The 13661-nt window shown below is 44.6% G+C and overlaps 1 protein-coding gene across 6 annotated transcripts in view; it reads right to left on the bottom strand.

The window, feature by feature from the left end:
* Positions 1-13401, bottom strand: part of tns1a (tensin 1a) — a 53139-nt gene extending 39738 nt beyond the window's left edge. For all 6 annotated transcript variants that reach the window (XM_079296751.1, XM_079296753.1, XM_079296754.1 and 3 more), the window contains exons 1-3: positions 13273-13401; positions 3715-3829; positions 1654-1691 (exon numbers count right to left, since the gene is read on the bottom strand). In XM_079296751.1, the coding sequence (XP_079152877.1) occupies positions 1654-1691; positions 3715-3829; positions 13273-13353 (234 nt within the window). In that variant the 5' untranslated portion in view covers positions 13354-13401. The remainder of the gene's footprint in view (positions 1-1653; positions 1692-3714; positions 3830-13272) is intronic.
* Positions 13402-13661: the final 260 nt, after the last annotated feature.

Below are 13661 nucleotides of genomic sequence, written 5' to 3'. Positions count from 1 at the left end.
CTATTGAGGTTATTAAAACCACAATACTTTCACAAACAATGCCTGTCTGGTGAACTGCAAAACCGCTGGCGACAACCTCATTGTGCTTCATGACAAATGTACTGTTCAAGGCCTGCGTGGAGTCGGAGGAAAGCACCGCCGTCTGCCTAAATCCACACTCGTATTCGCACAAAGACTTTATTTTTCCACACTTTTACAGCCTGAAACAATGAGTGTGCCGCTGCCATACTGTGTCCTGTTTATTTATTTATTTTTTTTATTCGGGGGTCATTTCACTGGATAAAGCCAACACAAATGTTTAGTCCCGAGTAAACCAATTTAGGGATTAGCACATTCGCAAATAAGGATTCGGGAAATCGTGCCAAAGCTGTAATTTTTAACCAAATTAACCAAAGTCAAAACACTTCCTTCCACAGCACTATTGGTTCTTCTTACCATTTTCTCATCTCAGACACACACACCTCTGACTTCTCCTCCTAAAAAACATGTCTGTCACCACCAGAATGAATGACTCATGACTCTGGTTCTCCTGATTATTCCCCCAATTTGCCACCACAATTGGCTTCGGCTGGTTTTGGAGGTATTTGGGAGGTTTTTCCTCTGATGTTTTGGGAACACGCAGCCTTTGCTCCTGCAGTAATATTTGGGTAGAGCGATGGTTTTAGGGGATGTTTTGGGGGGAAAGGGAGAGAAGGTAAAAATCAGGGCAGACTGGAGAGGAAAAGAGAAGCCAGACATTTCTACATTTCTCCCCACCAGTCACAACTAAAACCACTAAGAACAGCCTTGTTACGCTCTTCCCCTCCGCCCTTTCCCTCCCGTCTCTCCGTCATTCATTCCTCCCTTCCTTCTCATTTACTCTCCCCATGCATTCTTCCCCTTTCCACTGCAGATTGGGATCGAATGTGGTGAGTCTGACCGAGAAGAAGTAGAACTTTTGAATACGTGATTCGATGAGAGGAAGCAGACGGCATGGTTTTACTTCCTCTTCAGGAACTTTAACCTGCAAGTCCACTGGAACCTGTTTGAGATTGCACCGAAAAAGGATGTGCATGCTTGGATTCATCTGTTGTGCAGGTTTTAATAGAAGTCAATGGAAGATAGAACGAATATTCGTAAGACGGAAATGAAATGTGACCAAAACTTTACTGGCTTTCAAGTTACACAGTAATCTACAGGGAGCGTGCGCTTTCATCTGCTGGCCAATGCAGTTGCTTGCCGGAAGACGTCACATTAAGTTGTGGCATTAAGTTGTTTTTTTGGGGTTGGATCCCTCTGTGTCTGCAACCCCATTGTGCCAGTGCAGTGGCCTCATTCATTTGAATGAGAGTGCTGCATTTCTTTCAGTGACGATCGGTCTAAACACGGCATTAGTCTTAGCTTGATTGAATGAATCACAAAAATGTGAACTCTTACAGAGCTGCTGTCTCATTTGTTATGTAATAGTTACAATAACAATATAAAATATAACAGCCAATGACCAAGCATATGTGTGTATCAGTAGGAGTGTGTAAAATACATCATGCGTAAGTTAAGTATTGCATGCGTGAGATTGTTGATGGGCACACGTTGGCATGTGGGTGTGCATGAGTAACAATATCAAGTAATAACTCATAATAACTAATAAGGAGTAAAAGATGTTCAGGGTCTTACCTTCCCTTCACATTTTCTATGGAGGGACAACCGGCACACTGAAAGAAAAGAGACAAAATGAGGTTTGTAGTTTGCCTTTTGCTCCAGAATAACTGTGTTCACTGCTGAATGTACTGAAAAGGAAACAAGGTCAGCTCTCATCCTGACACGAGCATGCAGTGGTGCTGCCCCCCAGTGGCCACAAGAAGCAAACATCCATCCATTTGTTTGTGTTTCAGAAGCAGCAGGTAAATACCACTGGATGCTTCCTAAAAACAATACGTTTCAGGTATGATTTAGATGAGCCAAATATTCGTGTCAAACAGACGCAGTGAGAGCATGTCAGCCTCCAGGCACGAAACCGCCATGTTGGCAGGTACGACCCTTAACCCCCACCAACACCTGCGGCCTCGCTGTCGACCTGGGCGGTCCCCATGGCGAGAGCGTTCCTGATGTGTGAGGTGTAAGTGCTGGGTGGTCTCACGCAGGAGCACACTGGTAGAAAAACACTCTTCGGTCGTGATCGTGACAAATGGAACACTTGGTCATTTGGTGTGTGAAGCTGATTTGTCATTATTTGGAGCTTTGAGTGAGAGTTAAGTGAGCGTTTGTCCAGCCAATTAGAGAGGCAGCTGTCTAATTGTGAAAAGCCAGACCTCGATATGATTCCAAAACATGTTTTATAATGCTTCATATACATGAAGAATTTATGCACACGAGAATATATTAGTTTGATCCCTTGCGGGTGATTGTGTATCGGAGGGAAGCAAACAAAGCTTTGTGGTGATCAAAGCTCAAGTGATGTGTCAATTGAAGGAAAGGTTTAAAGGAAGGGTTTTCCACTGTTTCACAGCTTAGCTTAGCTTAGCATTAGGACCGGAACCAGGGGGTTACAGCTCGCCTGGTTCTGCATGTCAACACTAGCTTCTGATCCCGGCCAATGAATTTCCCAAAATGTTGAAATATTCCTGTAAGGGGCACAAACAGTACACCTGAAGGCCGTGCAGGTAGCAACACAACCTCAGTTGGAGCACGTACATCCTGAACATCTGCACACATCTGTAAAGAGTGCACAGCACATCGTCTTACTGTCACATCTTACCTCAAGCAATGTGACCTTTTTTTCCACAGCAACACTTCCTGTAACGGGCAGGCCAGATGCTCAGATCGAACATGTGTCCAGGTGTTTGTACAGTTTAGCAAAAGGATCACAACTTATTTTTCGCTGCTCAAACCAAGTTTTTGCACATAAAGCTGCCGTTAGGCTTCAGGAGGCAGTTTTGGGTTTTTAGCTGGATGACTTTGAGCTTTACCATTTGGCAAGGAAAGCTTATTGCAGTCGACTGTATTTTAACACGGAGGATGGATGAACAAAAGAGGGATGAAAGGGAAAGTAATTCTCCTGTGCTCCCCTTTGCACTCTTTTTCCTTTGTTTTCCATGTCTGTCTCCAAATCCCCCCATACCCCAATTTCTCTCTCTTTATCCTGCCTCGCTCTACTCCCCCACCCCTTACCCCTCTCCCTTTTCCCCCTCTTATCTAGGCTAATGCAGCAGCAGCAGCCATGCTAATTTTAACAGCAAATCCTCAGCCAAAGACATACCGTATGCACAGTAAAGGAAAACGAGTGAGATGGATGCACAGCGAAGACAGACAGAGACAGATGTAGAATAACAGCTGCCAGACACATTTTACATCTTGTTGAACTGAATTTCTGTGGACTTCTGGTTGGACAAAACAAGCCTTGTGAGGTCTTCAAATTGTACAGAGTATATTTGAATAAAAATCAGTTTTAATCAACAGCAAATCGTATCGGTAGCTGTGTGTATATACGATGTTGGATGCTTTGCTCAAGCGCAGCAGAAAAAGGAAAGTCGAATTCACTTTGTTTGTCTTCAAATTGGTTCAGAACAGCTATGATTGTTAGTGCTTGATTATCCCTGAATTTTGCCCCAGTGCATGCTGGGATAGCCCTCAGCCCAGCCAGCCATCGTGAACAGGAATCAGGAGAACACATTCATGAATGGATGGCTGTCTGGTCACTCATCGGATTCAGAGTTGAACTGGAAGCAGGAGACTCACCTTTGCAGATGAAGCCCTCCTTGGTGATGGCCTGCTTGCATATATCACAGCTCTTGGCCTTCTTGAACGGCTTCATCTTGAAGGTGTGTGTGTGGACGCCCTCCAGCTCGTCGGGCTGTGGGAAGAAGAGGAAGGAAGAGAGATCAGGAGGGAGTCGGTTGAATTGATGCCAGCAGGTCCACGGCCAGTAGAAGCACATTTGGTATTCGGAAGTGATATATCCGCATATGGCGGCACGTTGGGGGTTTGATCTCAGTCTTTGCTGGTTTCAGTTGACCGCTTCACTTGTGTCTTTGTTATTTTCTCTGTTTTAAATCTTTGTACCGGTAATTGAATGTCTTTAATTTTTTGATTGTTGGTTGAACAAAAGAAGCAATTTCAAGATGCAACTGTGGGCTCAAAGAGGCTTTAATTACCATATTTTTGTTTTTTTCTGATATTTTATAGACTCAATGACTGATACAAAACTGATACAAAAAAACTGATACAAAAAAAACAAATTACAGTTTAATAAATGGATAATCATTAACTGAAGCCACGCTTAAACCATCTAAAGCCATGATTCTAAGCTCAGTTTATACAAAAAAGAAATAAACATGCAACATTCATCAAGTTCGTCCATAAAATGTGTTTTTATTTTCTTTATTTAATCAAAGACCAAGAAGACTTTCAGATATTATTTTGCATCACAATGTTGCAGCTACATGCGCACACACTGACACAGTCCGCCCACCAGCAGAGGATGTTTTCACTTTGAAGTTTTCTAATTAAATGACGAATGAATGATGAAGAGGAGAGAGCGAGAGCGAGAGCGAGAGCGAGCCTCACAGCAGCCAACATCTCAAAAACTCGAGGAATGCTGTACGTGTGTGTGTGTGTATACATTTGTGTGTGTTCATACTGTAATGTATCGTGTGTGTGTGTGTGTGTGTGTGTGTGTTCGGGCCGTGCTGGAACATTTCTCAGAGCAGCCTGAGGACACAGCAGCTCTAGAAACTGCACCAAAACCTGAGCAGAGCAGTGAGGAACAAACAGTGCACGTGATTCTTGTCCCCCTTTAATAAGTAAAGATACTGAAATACAGATGATGATGATGATGATGATGATGATGATGATGATGATGTGTAGACGAAGGTGGGGTTGATGTATGCATGTTGTTCGTTGGCAGGATAACAACTTAGACCTTTGCAAAATGAACTCCATCACTTCTCTCTTGTATTACTGACATGCGGTGACATTTCCAACACTTTCAAAGCACCGCTTTGTTAAAATGTGATCTTCCCTCCAAACAGCTGCGCATTACTCTGTGTTGATTTGACTAGTTTAACCGGGAGCATACAAAATGCAGCCAAGAACACTGTAACTGGGTCACTAGAATTCCCTCTGAAGGCGCCTCAACTCTAAAGCAGCTCAACCTGACTCTGAATACTTGAGAGCATCATAAAATTGTTATTAAAAACACATTTTTGGTAATTTATGGAACAGTCTGAGTAATGCATCCCATATTGCATGTGTTTTATGATGGTTTTATTCTATGGCACAAGGCTGTTTGGGTTAGTTTGATTCTTTTTTCCCAATCTTAAGGTCAAACTCATTAAAAACAACAACAACAACGACAAGCAGCTATTTCCAGCTCTTCTTTTTCTTCTTGCTCACCCTCCAGCACCCTCCTGGATCTCCCCATAGTCCTAACTTGAGCTCTCTTTTACCGCCATCCCTCTGTCTGAACAACCCCCTTGGTGAGTCATAACGATGACGTCACTTCCTTTGTGTGTTTGTGCAGCTGGGCCGGTCTGGGTTGGGCTCCGCTGGACTGTAAACCTTAGTGCTCTCATGTGCATCTTCTCAGAACTTCAGCTTCACAAGTACTACGACTACTTCCTCTACAACCACAACTAACCACTGCTACTGCTGCTGCAACCAGAACTACTCCTTCCACAGAGGACTCCAGGTGTGATGAGGCTCCCCGATGAAAACAAGACCACGTTGTGTAATCCTTTGCCTCATTGTCTTTGAGCTCATTTTCTGCTCTCTTTCTGGAGCTCCCTGCTCTTTTTTTCCTCTCTCTGTCTGCCGCAGTCAATTTGGCTCAAAGCTTTTACAGAAGTGTATAGCTCAGCGTTTTCGCTGCCCTATCTCCCTAAATCTTAATGGCTTTTGTCCCACTGTGAGACCGCTCGCTGTAAACTCCACAGAGGAATCATGGCCGACCTTGGCTGCACACAGCATGTTACAACAGGTAGCGTCAAACAAACAATATGCTACACACTGGTAATTCCTGTACAATACTTAATTAACCAACAGTCTGCCGTCCATCTCATTAAAGGCATTTTTCTCTCATGAGTTGGTTGATGTGTTGAGCAGCAGCTCAGGTTTAAACTCAGACAGACCGCAGACATTTCTTTCACTCAGTTTCATTGAAGTGAAGCGATCTGAGCCGACTGATATCCATCGTGATCGTTGGAGAACTGCTGAGATGGACAAATGTGAGACAGTGCAGAAGGAAAACAAAAGGGGATTATGACATGGAGAATTATTAGAAATATAACTATGAGACCAGCTACTGCTGCCAAAACATGCCCTGACAATACATTACAAAACAAACTCACTAAGATTCAAATAAAAACATGTTAATGGAGAAATAAATCATTATTTGCTTCAAGGAACAAATATATTAATTTAAACTATTTTATTCCAAAATATTCACGAATGTCTGGAGGACTACAATCACATAAAACTCAAACTAAATTACACAGGTAGATGTGGAAAAGTAAAATAATGTCTGAGGATGAAACTTCAGATTTTCAGACTATGAGACTGAATAACAAGACTCACATCTTTTACAGTGTGGGCCTGCCTGGGTTTATAAATAGCGGTTGAAGCACCTTGTGCCACTCTACAGCCTTGATGTTAAAGACGGACCTGGCACAAAGCCGCCGGCTAAACCAATCAGACACAGCCAGCTGTGCCACAGGCAGGAGCCATGGTTACCTGGCTGCCACGAAAACTGAGTTCAACGTGTCCTGTCACACAATGACGGATGAGGTGGGATTAAAAAACCAGGGAACAAAAATGAAAACATACAACCACAAGTTTGCACACACACACATACACAAACATGCATAAACATGCATGCAGAGGTGAGTATCGCTACAACAGGAGGGCAAAGGGTTCATGGATTGCTGCCATGCAGCATCTGGGATTCAACTGTTTTTCAGAGAAAGAGGGAAAAGGGCCTCATCAGCTTAAATGGCGAGTAATCAACAAAGAGAAAAGCAGGGGAACACGTCCACAGTGGAAATGACCCTCTGAGTTTTACAGGCTGGGTTCTTTTTTTCAGGGAGTAAAGATGTTCGTAAACCTCACAATTAGGCATGTAATCAGAAAGCCAGTTGACTAATGGATGCCATCAGTTTCTTAACCAAAGATTTTATTATCCGGTACAAAACAACTTGCCTCCTGATGTTCATATCAAGAAAAAGCTTAAGATTAGCAAAGAAAAGTCCATCCAGGACAAAGAAATCTGTAACTTTTTACCACAAATGTTAGAAATCACTAACGGCATTTTCATATTCTGCACGCTCCGAAAACATTTTCTGAACAAATCCACTGATAAATAAATAAATATGAGCATGAAAACGAAAGATAAAAAGATGCAATCCTGTATTGAGGATCTTTAATAATTCAACCTGGTGAACCAGAGCCCATATAGAGTTCAAACACCAGAGTTGTGACCGTTTGTCACCAAGGTGATCGCCGTAAATCAAGAAAACCACACAACAACAAAAACATCATGCTGAAATCTTCATAAATGTTCAGCCAAGATGATTTTCTTCAACAACCCAGCTGCTAAAATCAGTCAATCACGAACACTTTCAGTCACTTTTGAGTGCGTGGCTCTTTCATGGAAGCTGCGCATTTGAAAAAAAACTGAAAAATCACAAGCCCCGTCCTCTGTGTCGTGTTAGGACGAGACTCCCAGCAGAGGCCCGGGAGAGGAAATGGAAAGGAAAAGGGAGAGGGATGGAGATGGAGAGAAAAGAGGGGGTAAAGGGATAGAGTGAGTGGTCTAAGAGCAAAGGATGGAGGAAGAGGAGAGTCGGTGTTTCTGTGAGAGTGTGTATGTGTGTGTTTGTCCTGGCTTATAGACAGCAGGCCCAGTAAATCAAGGCCCTATGCTCCTCTCCCCCAGTTGCACTTAGCTAATGAAAAGCATCACTACGCTACCTCGACCGCCACCCCACTTAGAGCCAAGAAGTGGGAGCAGGAGGGAAGTGAAAGGGAGGGAGGGAGGGAGGGAGGGAGGAGGAGGATGGCACTCTCTCAAAGGCACTGCTCTTTCATTCTGCACAGGGACGACACATGGACACAAATTAGTCCTGGCACATGCAACCAATCACAAAACATGTCCTGCACGTACACCGAAAGACGTCAACATGAACTCCTGTTATTTGCTTCGACAGTCAAGTGTAGAAACCAATGAATGTGTCATCTATGAGCATCGAAGACCGAGGAGATTAGGATGGACGACATTTACGTGGAAGTTATTTTTAATCCCAGGGTGGCCACTTCAAAATATGTGGAATAAATTGGCTAGGAGGTGAACATAGTGGAGCATTTAGCAGCTAAAAGAGCAGATATTTCTTCAGCGGGTTGGTGGAGACCAAAACAGAGATGAAAGGAGTGTGATAATTGAACTTACATTCGCTCGCTTGCTCTGTGTCGGCTGATATGTCAATGTTGTGTTAACAGCTTGTTTCTGCTGCCTCCAAGTGGCCAAAAAGATCAGTTAAATACAAGAATTTGCTCTTGGATATTACCGTTGTACAGTTGACACGATTGGAGGTCAACACAACCTTTTTGTGTACACAAAGACATTTTTGACTTTAACTTTGTCCTGCACCCCTTTGTCCTGCAGTTTTCAACACATGACAAATAAGGTGGACACAGCCTGTCCGATATCAATTTTCTCATCCACAGGTTATTTCCTCACACCAGTCCACAACTTCTATCACCACCGAGTGGGAAGTAATCTCATCAGTCAGTGTAAAACCGTTAAAACGACAGACTTCGTTCACATTTCAATGAAAGTGTGCCAGACTCTGCGTCGCCTCGCCGTAAACTCTGCTCTCATTGGCAGCCTCCGCTCTTGAACTCTCTCTGAATCTGTGATCTCAACACACAGATGGCAAATCAAACGGCTCAAATTAGCATTGCGGCTAAGATCGGCCTGCGAGACGGTTTAAAACGCACCGCCAAGTCTTGTTTCTATCAACGACTTTGCTCAGCACAAAAATCAGGGGCTCCTAAAAAATGTCAAGGACCCTTACATTTAAAAATGTAAAGCCATGCAGGTTGATTGAGGTGTTGTCCTAACCATCTTTAACAACATAGCGGAGAGTGATATCTCTTCTTTTATAACCCCCGAGAGGCCTTTCTCACGATTATGAGTACATCAGTGATTAAGTACCCATCATAGTAATGCATGTCGAGCCGGCTGTTACTGGATAATCCACAGGCACAGTTTTGTAAAGCTTTCTCTGAAATAGTGAAAAGTAGAACAATACGGTCAGGGTATGTATTTTAGATGAAATAGACACATTCCTTCGGATCACAAACAAGCTCAACTCAAAAGAAGCTCGAAATATGGATCACATTGAATGTTTTTTACAATTTGAAGGCACTGACAACACACAGTTCTTTCCTTGTCTGCATCCAAACTTCATTGTACATATCTGTGTACAAGAACACAGATATGAACTCAGGATGTTTTATTTATGGAGCTGAATATAGCCGATCCCAGTGGACGGACACGTGGGCCGGTTGCCAGATTGTAGTAGAAACTGTGTGTGTGTGTGTATATCTACCTCCCTGCTTATTTGTGTGGGTGTGATATTATACGAATGCAACAAATAAACCCACATACATTGGAGTGTGTACGTGAGGGCGCAGCCGTTATACTGTTTGCGCGAGCGTGCGATATGATCAATACCAGGTGCAGACAGAGAGACACAAAGATCAATGAGCTGTGATCATGAAGTCCGAGCTGCTTATGATCATTAGCCGGCTGCTAATGAACTCAGAACGCCGTGTTTGCGAATGAGCTCTCCTCTCCTTGAGTCCATCTCTGGGAAAAAAAAGAAAAAGAACAAAGCGGAGATGAAGCTTTGAGAGGTGGATTGCAAACATTTCTGTGTTCCCTACATGTTGGTACAGATGTCGATACTTCATGTGGGCAGGTGAGAGTGGACTATTTTTAACTGCATCCAATGTCATCCTATAACTACAAGCATACATTCTGTTTTTATGTTTGAGTCGTCGACAGATAGATATCTGCTGAACGTGGGCAGAGATCCAGACTCGGGTATGAGATGTGGGGGCCGAGTAGTGCACGGTGCCCAGGGGAAGTCTGCCAAACCTCGGTCGCGGACCGGCTGGTGGTGGCCTGAGGCCTGGAGGGAGGCGCCCGGTCACATCGCATATAAATCACCTGGTCACGGATACGAAGAGCATTGTTTAGCCAGAGTGACGGCTTGCACTCTCTGAGGACGGTCTGAGTGTCAAGGATACAGCACCGCACGCCGTGCATGTATATAGACACATGCACAAATGCAGTGGTAGAGCATGGAGAGTTGGAGGGATCTGTGGCAGCGGACAGTCGGCCTGTGAGGCAGCTGAACAGCTCATGAGGTCCTATCGGAGGCTGTTGACCGAAAGCAGGTCTGAATGCAGTTTCGTGTCATTTGAAGGTGGGCTTCATCATCAAAACCACAAATATTATTAATATTAGCATTACATGCGGAACAAAAACTTTTTTTTTTATCTCTTTATTTGTCTCCAAGCCAACTGGATAACATTAGAAAAAGCTGGAATAGAGTGTGGGCAGCGGTAACCGCTGAAGGTGCCAGATGAAGCCTCATGAGAGTACTTGACCCTTTATACTGGCCAGTGCTTCAAAAATAGCGAATTAATTGGGATTTATACTCAAGTGAAAGGATGTTCTCGAATGTTTTTTTTTATATCTATCACTTTTACTGGAATAGATATTCATTACAGATTCATTACACAAGAATCTCCTCACTCAACGCAAGCTAATCAGCAGGCCGGGCTAGCGCTTATTAGCAGAAGGAAATGACATTCCTAATACACGGCAGGCCACACTCATACAGCGGTGACACACACGGAGGCGTGGCAGGCAGTAACGGCCTAATCAAAGCCAGATTGATTTTCAGAGCTCTCTGGGGATTCTGTTCAGTCAATAAGGGACTCTGAGACGACAGAAGACATGATGGACCTACCACACATCTGGACTTACAGTCTTTCTGCTGCCTTGTACTACAGATGTTGTCTTTGAGCAGCCTGGAAGCCTTTGCAGACTCATGACGGTGTACGTGGTGTTGTTGTGTCATTTTGTAGTCTTTCGACTTTTAGTCGAAGTCAAACTAAAATAAACACGATAGCCAGAGCCAGGAAAAAAAATAGTAATAATATGCTCCAAAAATGACGGATTGCGCCTTTAACTGTCAAAGTGACCTTTTCAAATACTGTGATGTTGAAAAAAAGGGATGCATGATTAGACTTTTAAAAATGATGTAATCCATGCAAAGCCACTTACTTGCACTACACATGCTTGCCGTAGTATTTTCCAGGGAAGAGAGACAGCGAATGTGAAATATAGAGTGGTCGGCATCAGTGAAAATCTGTAGTCACTGCAGAACCCCATGAACGTTATCCCAGGTCTTAACGGGAGCGCCCTGACTGCACTCGGGTAAACACCGGCAGGAAACCCTTCAGTGAATATGTTCAGAATCATGTCGCCTGTGCTGTGTCAAATAACGCTTGTTGTTATTCATAGCGGAGCTGCTTAGCATATTGCAGAGCGGTAATGAGCTCACAGAAGTATTCGGCCAGCGCTGGAGGAACTAGCCTGCATTTGTGGCTGTTTCTGTCAGCATGTCAAATCTAATATTCCCCCTCTGTGTGTGAGGGGGGGGGGGATACATTATTAATAGCATGTATTTGAGGAGCTTTCTTAGAACCCGCTTCTCGCACGTCACTCAGCCTCTCCTCCTCTTCCTCTCTCACGCCCCACAACACTCATGTCTTCCCCTCTCGTTCCCTCTTCAGCGTTCGTCTCCTTTTGTTGTCGACATTGAAGGGTGATCATGTTGGATTGGAGGCCTTGCATCTGGACAACTCAATGTCTCACTTTCCCCTTGCATCTAAATGGCCCTCTCCCCCACTGCAAGCGACAGAAAAGTAGGGCAGATGCCTCACTTAACACTTGGGTGCGATCATTACACAGCATTCTTACTCTAATATGTGATTCTGTGGCTGGATTTTTCATTTCACATGTATAAGAAGAAGTGTTCCTCAAGCACAAAAAGACATCGCGGGCTTAAACGCGAAATTTATGTTCCTAATGTCCACATTCACATGCTTCCATAGTCCACACACATCCTCACGCATGTCCAGAGGTGTGTTGGCGTGCTTGACTTTCTCTTTTTTTCTCTTTTTTTTGTTTAGCCAAGATGCTGCGTGGAAAGCCCCCAGTTCCTGACACACTCAGTCAGTCCCAGATAGCAGGAGAAGCGAGAAGCGAGCAGATTAAATTATACAGGAGAAACCAGAAATAGCTCCATCGCCGAAGCCGCGTGGACCCAACGCAAGAACGCGCCGATGCGAGTATAGCCACAGAGCAGTCAACTAGATTAGTCCTGCAAAGGATCACGGAACGGAGTCAGTAGACACACCGGCCATGCTCCGACGTCCGACAAACGTCAACCGGACCAGTGACCAAAGGCTGAAGGATGTCAGTGGAGAAATCTAATCTCAAGCTTTGGCTAGGATGAGACCGGAGTCAATTTTGCACATCTTGAACCAGACAAAAACAGTCATTTTCCAACTTTCGAACACCTACAGAAGCAACAGTGGTGCTGCTGCTGTGCAGTTGCTTCAAAAGGAACCACTGATCATGAACTGCTCACCTCTCTACACTCGCTACACAAATCCATTGGGTCATCCATAAATGTGACTAATTTGGTTACACCTCTCTCACGCCTATAGAGTAGTCTCGCTGACGTCACGATCTCCTTAGTTACGAGGTCTGTCCGCCATGTTGGAGTACATACAGATCCTACATGGCGCCGAGTAAACAAGGAACACGTATCTCGTGAACACCCCCAGTCGTGACAGCAAATTTCTCGCGACGTCGCTTGCATAGCTCCTTCGTGTCATTTCCTTGATGTGTAATGACCGCTGGCAAACGAAATAATGATTTCTTGTCTATCAGCTCTGCTGCCACAACCAAAGACAGCACAAAAGTTCACCATGATCGATAGGTTATGCGACTCAGCCGTGCATGCCAGTGGCTTTGTGTGTACTCCAACATGGCCGACAGCTAAAACTGTGACGTCACACGAGACCGCTCTATTGAGAAATACAACCTGTTTCTTTGGACTGCATCCAAAATACAGCACCTTTTGCTGCCTCTCTGAAAATCGACACCTTATTCCATGGTGACCTTTAGCTGATCGTCCCAAATATGTGATTACTTACCCAAAACATGCAGGAGAGGCAAACCCAGGTCCTGGCCCTCCCTGCCAGGGCGGAGGGCAGAGACAGAGAGACGGAGGGCATCCTGGAAAAGGGCTCTCCGGGCTCAGGACAGAAATCCACGGTATTCCCAGAAATTCCCGGCGGTTCCACGCAGGCGTCGGCGACACAGATCCATGCCAGACGTGCACGGTGCACAGAGGGTGGGGAAGGGAATGCTCTCGTTTTTGCTCTCGGGTGGACTCAGTCAGTCTCCTGCATCCGAGCTCCCTCCGTCTCTTGCTTGCTCTTTCTTCCACTCCTGTGCCTTCTCTCTCCCTCCCTCTCTCTCTCTCTCTCTCGTGCTCCTTCACGTCAGCCCTCCTCTCTGTCCCTCTTGAAGTGTGGTAAAT

This window comes from Melanostigma gelatinosum (assembly GCF_949748355.1).
Source record: "Melanostigma gelatinosum genome assembly, chromosome: 24".
NCBI classification, from domain to species: Eukaryota; Metazoa; Chordata; class Actinopteri; order Perciformes; family Zoarcidae; genus Melanostigma; species Melanostigma gelatinosum.
Note: the sequence above shows the minus strand (reverse complement) of the source record. Positions and strands in the feature narration are given on the sequence as shown.